The 9,325-nt window shown below is 33.2% G+C and overlaps 1 protein-coding gene across 1 annotated transcript; it reads left to right on the top strand.

Annotated features, from left to right (window-relative positions):
• The first annotated feature begins 1,232 nt into the window (after positions 1-1,232).
• On the top strand, positions 1,233-7,864 carry LOC117912794 (glutamate decarboxylase). Its single transcript, XM_034827506.1, has 6 exons — positions 1,233-1,404; positions 1,508-1,712; positions 6,208-6,623; positions 6,714-6,967; positions 7,059-7,111; positions 7,266-7,864. Exons 1-6 carry the CDS (start codon positions 1,319-1,321, stop codon positions 7,716-7,718), a joined length of 1,467 nt encoding a protein of 488 aa, XP_034683397.1. The 5' UTR covers positions 1,233-1,318; the 3' UTR covers positions 7,719-7,864.
• The last annotated feature ends 1,461 nt before the right edge of the window (positions 7,865-9,325 follow it).

Genomic DNA, 9,325 nt, shown 5'->3' on the forward strand with positions numbered 1-9,325 from the left:
TAGGTTAAACGCTTACGTCAACATATGAAGTAAGAAAAAAAAAATATAATTACTATATTTATTAGAATTTTTAAAAATAGAAACTTTATTGAAACATATTAAAATCACACCTAGATAATAAATTTTGTTGGATGATAGGTTGGGGAGTGATTTTGATTAAAGAGCTTTTATCCAAAATATTTTTATTATTAGTGCATTAATTAGAAATGCTTTTAAAGAAAATTACTTTGTATTTAGATAAAAATCGAGATGGTGTTTGTTTTTTTTAGTTTTTTATGGAAAATAATTTGCTTTTAAATTTTAGATTGTTTATTTTTTTAGTTTCTCATGATTTATTATAATTTTTTGTGTTGAATAAAAAAACCAAAATATATGATTTTTTTTAAATAGAAAAAATAACATGTAGATTTTTATTTACTTTTTAATACTTAATATGTATAAAATATTATAAAAATAAATAACTTCATACTTAATATTATTAAATACTATTTAATTTTAAATTTTATTTAAAACTAAGTTAAAAACAAACACCATTTGAACCTATTTGTTAGTAATGCTTATGTTAGAAATTATTTTAAAAAAATCACTTAATTTTTGTACATAAATAAAAGGTAATTTACTAATATTTTTAATAATATATTATGTAATTGAAAAACATAATTTTTGAAAGAATTGCTTGTCTCATAATTAACTGATTCTTTAGATATTTTAAAATAATATTTAAAAATTTATCAAAAAAATTATTTTTAGAAAATACTTTTATGGAATTGTTTTTTACCCCTTCTCAAAATCACTCATAGTGAGCTCTAAAGAAAGAAATGATTTTTGAAATAATTACCTAATAAGCAATCGCATTCGATTCTCTTCATTTTAATTCTTCTTAAAATCATTTCTTGTAAGGGATTGTTTGGGGTGGTTCCCTTTTTGGCTTTAATTGAAAAATAAAGTTGTCATAATTTTTAGAAAATAAAATTAATATTATAAAAGTGTTATTAAATATGAAATAATTTTTCATTGACTTTAAAACAAAGCTTATGTGGTAAGCAAAATTTCTTTGTAAATTTTTATATTAAACTCTTTCTTATTTAAAAGAGAAATGTGTCCAAAGTAAATACCCCAATGAGCATATTCCAAAGCAGGTATAAGAAAAAAATAAATCTAATGCCTGAAATAGAGGAGTGGGAATTATTGATGCCGCGTTGCCTACTCCACCTAGAATTTATATAAGACAGGTAGGTGCTGGGCTTCATCTCCAAGACCCCGAAAGCCATCTCTTTCTGTTTTTTCTCATCGTCGATCTATTATCCCAGCCACAGCCATGGCTCTGTCGGAGACGACATCGGAGTCCAATGCCTCCATCCACTCCACCTTCGCTTCTCGATATGTTAGAGTTTCGCTCCCAAGGTCTCTCTTTCTCTCTCTCTCTCTTTCTATATATATGTTTGGATCCAGGTGGAAATATACCTATATGTTCGGAATTATGAACATATATAGGGTGGTGGTGCAGGTTCAAGATTCCGGCGAATTCGATACCGAAGGAGGCAGCGTACCAGATAATAAACGACGAGCTGATGCTGGATGGGAACCCGAGGCTGAACCTGGCTTCATTTGTGACAACATGGATGGAACCAGAGTGCGATAAGCTAATCATGGCCTCCATTAACAAGAACTACGTTGATATGGACGAGTACCCTGTCACCACTGAGCTACAGGTTCCTCCCTCTTACCCCATTTCCTATTCCTGTTCTATTTCTTCCTTGTCCTTTTCTTCTTCTATCCAATCTCAGATGATTTGATTCTTGTCAGGGATTTTTTATTTTATTAATTAAAATACCTCAAGATTTAGTTAATGAGAACCAAAGGGGACAGTATTTTTTATTTAATTTATAATTCATTATTATATACACAAGTTTGAACTTTTCCACTGTAAAGTAGCGGATCTAAAGTCAAACAACCTTAGAGTGCTCCTAATTTTTTTAATTTAAAAATATAAGTCCTAAAATTTGATTGGATTATCGCTTAATTCGGTATTTAATTTAATTAAAAATCATTTTCATGCTGATTATTTAATGGAAACTTTATATATACATTTGGCAAAATTTAGCTCTCTCATGCATGTGGACTGCATTGGATACGGGGCCAACTGAGAACAAAGATAAGCGGAAAACCCGGTGGCAGTGCCACAACACATGGTAGATGACAAAATATAAATTTTATTATATAAAACAAAAAAAAAATTCAAGGAAATAAAAATAATTTTTAAATATTTAGTTTTATTTTTTAGGGTACAAATAATTAAAATTGTGTTGAACTATTAATTTTTTTTAAAAAAAAAAATCGAAAATAAATACCATTTTTAGAGGATATTTATTGAAAGTGTTCCAAACAACTTTTTCTTTTGGCCAAAAAAGAAACGAAGAGCTAAGAAAATTAAAAACCATTCATGGTGTCCCTACTTGCTATATTTGTAATATAAGAGAGGAATCAAATTAGAAAGTAATTAAAAAAAAAAACCGAAAGTAGATATTGAATGGGATTGTGACAAGGGGGATGGAACAAAGTGAGGAGTGAGGAGCAATAGACCAAGGCAGGAAGAAATGTGGCCCCCTCCCCCCACCCCCACCCAACGCATTATATGCTCTTCTCATGATTACTCTCTCTAACTCCTCCATTATTACAACATGTTAAATCAATAATTGTACACAACCCATGCCCTTAGGTTGATGACATTGTTTGGACTCTTTCCGTTTTTATTTTATTATTTCTTTAGGCTATGTTTGATTTTCCAAAAATTCAAGAAAAAATGCAAAAGAAAGAAAATACAAAGAAAAAATATAAGAAAAGAAAAAGTGAAGAAAAATAAAAAATGGATTAAAAGTTGATAAGTTATTTTTATTTTTTACTTCAAACTCATTTTATTATTTTAATTCATTAATATAAAGATTAAATAATTTTAAAATATATAAGTTTTAATTAGTTTTAATTATATTTGATTTTCTTTTATATTTTTTATAGGATAATCAAATATAAAAAAATCATTTTTTTTATATTTTTTTTTTCTTTTCTTACTATTTTTCGGGACCAAGCATGAGCTTAGTTTTCGTAGGTTTATTTTCAATTTGATTGGTACAACCGTGATTGGCTCAGCAAGTGCCCTGCCGACAGAGGCTCTTTTATTGTGGTACAGATGATTTCAAAAATGTTGACTTTGAAGGTAGTTAATTGTGGGTCCTACTTAGGTTCATAATTCAAACCTTGAAGTGTAAAGCACAATAATAGGAGGTGTAACACATTCCCTCATTAATTAAATTAAGCCTTTTAATCTTATTTATATAAGAGTGGATTAGTAATTTAATAAGTTTGGGTAAGTAATTAATAGTCTTAATAATTTTAATTAAGTACTTTGGAAAGCGCGTATGAAGATATGGTGAGGACGTGCGTGCAGACAATTTGTGGCCAACAAGAGTAGGACTGGTAGTTGCCTTTAACGACTTATCTGGCGCCGGCCCGCGTGGGGCGCTCATTACTTATTATTTATTCAACCTGTGGAAATGTAGGTGGGAATAAAGAGGAAAGAAGACGTGATGGCTCCGCTTTATTTTCTCGGGAAATTTTCTCGGGAAAACGGTGGGCCAGTGCGAAAGTGATGGATACCCAGGACAAAAAAAAAGTAAAGAAACGATGGAACTTTGTTTTGGATCTTGGGACACGTAGTTGTAGCTTGTTTGTGATTTGAAATTTCTACATTAAGAAACAATTGCATTGATTTGAAAGTTAATGGACATAAACTCTCAATTAATAGTGGCCCTAAATTTTCAAAATTCAATTGAATGATCTTCCCCACAAGGAAAAAAAAAAAAAAAAAAAAAAGATAGAAAAAGTGGCTAGACGGTGATTCTATTGTTGACCTTTTCTATGACAATTTTTTATTTTATTTTTATTTTTTTTGTCATTTTATTTTTGGATGATAGAAGTAGCTCCGACAGTCTCAATCCATATTGATTACGACTGCCTCCCTATCCTGACTAACCAATGCTACACACTTGAATATGAAGATATTTGCGTCGATCCTCCACCTTGATTGAAAGCCATCCTTCTAGAGATGATTAAATGACATGTATGTATATGGTCTAATTTGTCTTATTCAATCATTTATAAGACTCTATTATCAGTTTCAAGTATGATTATATTTGAATATAAATATTAGGGTGATGTTTATTTATTTATTTATTTAAATCTAAAAAGGATTGAATATGGTTAAATATTTATGTTATTTATTTATTTATTAATATTTGAATATTATTGTTAAAGTCTTGTTTGAATAGATTTATGAGAAATCAAAAGGCATTTTCTAAGTTAAAAAGCTTATAATTTAAAAAGTAATTTAATATGAAAACTTAAAAACATGTTACTTCTAAATTAAACAAGGTTTAAGAGTTAATTAATTTATTTAGGTCGTCCTAATACTATTAAAAACATTTAAAATTTAATTATTATATACGTCTTTCTATTTTAATTTGAAAATTATTATTATTTTTTTAAAATATGCCATAATATCATAATTTATTATTATAATAAAATTTTTGTAATGATTAAGGTAGTGTTTGTTTTTTGATTGAATAGAAAAATCTAAAATATTTAGTTTTTTTTTATTCAGTTAAAAGTTTAACTATGACTAAACAAAACATATTGATAACTAATTTATTTTAATTATGTTGAAGAATAGAAAAAGTTAAAAATTTAAGTTTTTTCTATTTAGTTAAAAAACAAACACCACTAAATATTTAATTAGTTTAAATTATGATAATTAGATAATAATTATAATTTTTATTATGCTTAGCTTTTAAGAAAATATTAGAAAATTTCTAAATTATTTTTTTATTTTTATATTGTGTACTAGTCAAATCCTAATATTTATTTTTTAAATAGATTAAAATGGTTGATTCAAGAGAATACTTAGACAAGTATAAATTATGTTTGGAGCATGGTTTTAAAAACCAGATCAGACTGGTCGGGGTCTGATACCGGTCACAGTTACGGTCCAGTTCGATCATTTAGGCCGGAAAGTGTTCAAACCGAAATTAGGTCGGTTAAACCGGTGGTCCGACCGGGGAACCGGATAAACAGGACGGTTCCCCGCGAACCGTCCGGTTCAACCTTTTTTTTTTTTTTTTCCCACTATCATCGTCCTCGCCAGTAGGACCCCATATGCACTGGAAAAGCCCCCCCTCCTCGCCGTCTTCGCTGGTAGGACCCCGCTCTTCCTAGAAAGCCACCCTTCCCACCCCTTGCACTGGAAGAAGAAATGAGAATCTAGAGTAGTGGTCGGGTGCTGTGACTTACAGAGAAGATCGATGAAAAGGCGTCTGTCGGAGAGATGACCAGTTGATTTGCAGAAGAAGGTACGTCCATTGGAGAAGTTGACTGGGAAGCCAAGCCCGCCGACGAGTCCGCCAGTGTCAGAGTTGGATTGCCGAAAGAGAAGATACCGGGAGTGTGGTGGCACTGAGAGAGAACTGGGTTTGGGAGAGAAATGAGAAGCCATAGAAGAAAAAGGAAGAAGAAATGGGGAGGAGGAAGAAGACGAGAGAGCAGTGGAGAGTGGAGAGGCTTTTCCCTTTCCTTTTTTACCCTAGGACCCGTTTGGCAATGAGCATTGATTAAAAACTAAATAAAAATAAAATTGTAGTTTATTAGAATAAATTTAAGAATATCTAAATATTGTTTTTTTAACAAATAAATAATTAAAAAAAATTTAAAACTCACATTTTTACCCTTTTTTTTCATTTTAAATAGGCATGTGAGTTTTTCTTCCATGATTAAAGAAGAATCATGACTATTATGAGAATAATTTAATGATTTTTAAATAAAATTTTAATTTTTAAATAATATATAAATTATTATTTTATTATTATTATTATTTTAAATTTTAATATTTTATAAATCATATATTTATGATGTCATGGTTCGACTGCCGATCAAACTAGTGAATTGTGAACTGATAACTTTTTCAGTTCAATGACCGGTCCGATTATGAAAATATTAGTTTAGAGTTATAATTAAAAAATTTTTTTATTGGAATTTACAATATTTAGTTTGTTTTAGTTTTGTTATATGTAAGAAGCATAAATGATTAAGTTATAATTTTCATGAATTAACAAGAATTAATGAGGTATGGTGGTTGTATATTCATATGTATGGATACAGAATCGCTGCGTAAACATGATAGCACATCTATTTAATGCACCACTTGGAGAGTCGGAGGCAGCAGTTGGTGTGGGAACAGTGGGATCTTCAGAGGCAATAATGCTTGCTGGTTTGGCATTCAAGAGGAAGTGGCAAAACAAGAGGAAAGCTGAGGGCAAACCCCATGACAAGCCTAACATTGTGACTGGAGCTAATGTTCAGGTGTGCTGGGAGAAATTTGCAAGGTACTTTGAGGTGGAATTGAAGGAAGTGAAGCTGACGGATGGCTACTATGTGATGGACCCTGTCAAAGCAGTGGAGATGGTGGACGAGAACACCATCTGTGTTGCTGCTATCCTTGGTTCTACCCTCAATGGAGAATTCGAAGATGTTAAACACTTGAATGATCTTTTGACAAAGAAAAACAAAGAAACAGGGTACCTATCTACCTACCTACATTCATTCATTCATTCATTCTCTTTTTCTAGCTGCTATCTCCCTCCCTCATTAACTTTTTGTTTTGGTAGATGGGATACTCCAATCCATGTAGATGCAGCAAGTGGTGGCTTTATTGCACCCTTTCTTCACCCAGAGCTGGAGTGGGACTTCCGCTTGCCACTTGTGAAAAGCATTAACGTTAGCGGCCACAAGTACGGGCTTGTGTATGCTGGCATAGGTTGGGTGATTTGGAGGAGTAAAGAGGACTTGCCCGATGAGCTCATCTTTCATATCAACTATCTTGGAGCCGACCAACCTACCTTCACCCTCAACTTCTCCAAAGGTCCCCTTCCAAACTACTGCTACATCCTTGAGATCTTTTTTGATGATCACAATATAATGCATGCTGAGTATTAATTGTCCTCCCAATGCAGGTTCTAGTCAAGTTATTGCTCAGTATTATCAACTCATTCGCTTGGGCTATGAGGCAAGTTTGATGGAAATAACATAACATCCTCATCACATACCTACTACATATGATTCATTATCCTTTTTATTTATGTTATCTACTTTGGTTGTCAAATTTTGAGGGAAAGTATAAGGTAGGAGAATCACACGTATGTTCTACTTGGTCCATGCAGGGATATAGGAACATTATGGAAAACTGTCAAGAAAATGCAAGGGTGCTCAAAGAAGGATTGGAGAAGACAGGGCACTTCAACATTGTGTCTAAAGAGAATGGAGTGCCATTAGTAGCCTTCTCTTTGAAAGACAACAGCTGTCACAATGAGTTCGAGGTGTCAGACATGCTGCGACGCTATGGATGGATCGTGCCAGCTTATACCATGCCGCCGGATGCACAACATGTGACTGTTCTTCGTGTCGTCATAAGAGAAGATTTCTCGCGCACACTTGCTGAGCGTCTGGTCACAGATATCCAAAAAGTCCTATATGAGCTCGATACTCTCCCCGCTAAGATTACAGCCAAGGTCCAACAGAGCAACAAGAAGAGTGAAATTGAGACACAGAGGGAGATCACCGAAGCTTGGAAGAAGTTCGTCAGGGAGAAGAAGAAGACTAATGGCGTTTGTTAGAGTTTAAAGCCAGACCTTCTGGGGCGGAGCCTAAGTTTTGCTACTCCGTTATTTATTAAGAGCGGTTGAGTTTGTGGAGATTATAAGCCATAATGGGTTTTCTTTAAATTGAATGGAAAGTTGTTTGGTGTGGTTTTAATTGCTAACTAAAATTCTAAATACTAACTCATCTTTCTATCATATGCCATAGCTATTTGCAGCAGGTTTGATGATGCTGAATGTAGAATTAACGACCATGGGAATATAATCCTAAAGGTTAAAATCAGAAAGCAGAATAATCCCAATCAACAAGAGGTTAAATATTGAGATTGATCCACTATCTTCTAGAATAGATGCGGACCATTGAGACTGGTTCCCGGGTTGCATGTCACTCTGTTCGAACGTCCTATATATTTCCACTGGTTAGCCACTTCTTTTGCATTAGGGTAGAACCACAACTCTGAACGAAGTTGTTTCTCCACTCTTAAACAAAAATTAGGACAACCAAAACATGATCAAATGGTTACAGTCGGTGCGGCGCTCAAACCTAGGGTCCCCACTTGTTGATAATGGACTTAAGGGCTACAAAAGATATAAAATTCAGTCCAAACTTGGCAATTTATATAGTTGAGGGAAAGGTGGAGGTACCCAAAAATCAGATCACCACAAAATGTGTCCACCTCAAAACTCAGTCACAGCTGGCACAGCGGGAGGAAGGTACCTCAGTGAAAGGCCACCTCCAGACCGGGCAAAAGGCAGGACCTGATCGCCAAAAAGCGAAGTTTCCTACTCCTGGCGTTTAGTGGAAAAGCTGCTGACACGTCCCGTGGCCAGGCTGCTGCACCCATGCCATACATCCTGTGATGATGCCACCGCCACCACGCTCATCAGTAATATGAGCAGCAAATAAAAGGGGGAGCACGAATAAAGATCCATGGTGATTAATCAACGAGAAGAAAGAACACAGGTAGAGGAAAACGACACTGGACGAGATTTTTGTATCTCTGTTTTTGGTGCTATCTGATGGAAAACTGTTGAGAATACTCTTGGCATGGTATGGTCCCCCGTTTTCCGGGGCTTTTTTTAACTTTTGCGGCAATTTTAAAAAATTATAATTAAAAAATGATAGTTGTGAAAATATTGATAGATCTACGGTAGTTTTGACCACGTGGAAGATGCCTTTTGAAGAGACATCTTCCACAATTTTAAAAAATTATGAAAGAATTGAATTTATGCTAAAGGTGTCTCTTCAAGAGACACCTTCTACAATTCTAGAAAATTGGATTTATATTAAAGGTGTCTTTTGCAAAAACACTTTCCACGTAGCAAAAAATCCAATATGCATTAAAAGTGTTTCTTGCAAAGACACTTTTCACGTGACAAAAAATCCAATATGCATTAAAGGTGTCTCTTGAAGAGACACTTTCCACAATTTGACAAATTTGAATGTCTTATGAATTTGATTTTAAAACTAAAGATGTCTTTTAAAGAGACACATGCTACAATTCTTTAAAATTTTAATTTATACAAAAGGTATCAAAGGTGTCTCTTGAAAAGACACTTTCTAGAATTCCAAAAAATTAGATTTATACTAAAGGTGTCTCTTGGAAAAACACTTTATACAATTC

This window comes from Vitis riparia, chromosome 4 (assembly GCF_004353265.1).
Source record: "Vitis riparia cultivar Riparia Gloire de Montpellier isolate 1030 chromosome 4, EGFV_Vit.rip_1.0, whole genome shotgun sequence".
In the NCBI taxonomy this organism is placed as follows: domain Eukaryota; kingdom Viridiplantae; phylum Streptophyta; class Magnoliopsida; order Vitales; family Vitaceae; genus Vitis; species Vitis riparia.

Excerpts from the sequence above, each read along its gene's own strand:
- LOC117912794 (XM_034827506.1), top strand. The coding sequence starts at position 1,319 with ATGGCTCTGTCGGAGACGACATCGGAGTCCAATGCCTCCATCCACTCC. Across the intron at positions 6,968-7,058 it reads CACCCTCAACTTCTCCAAAG|GTTCTAGTCAAGTTATTGCT; the intron begins GTCCCCTTCCAA and ends CTCCCAATGCAG. Across the intron at positions 7,112-7,265 it reads TCATTCGCTTGGGCTATGAG|GGATATAGGAACATTATGGA; the intron begins GCAAGTTTGATG and ends TGGTCCATGCAG.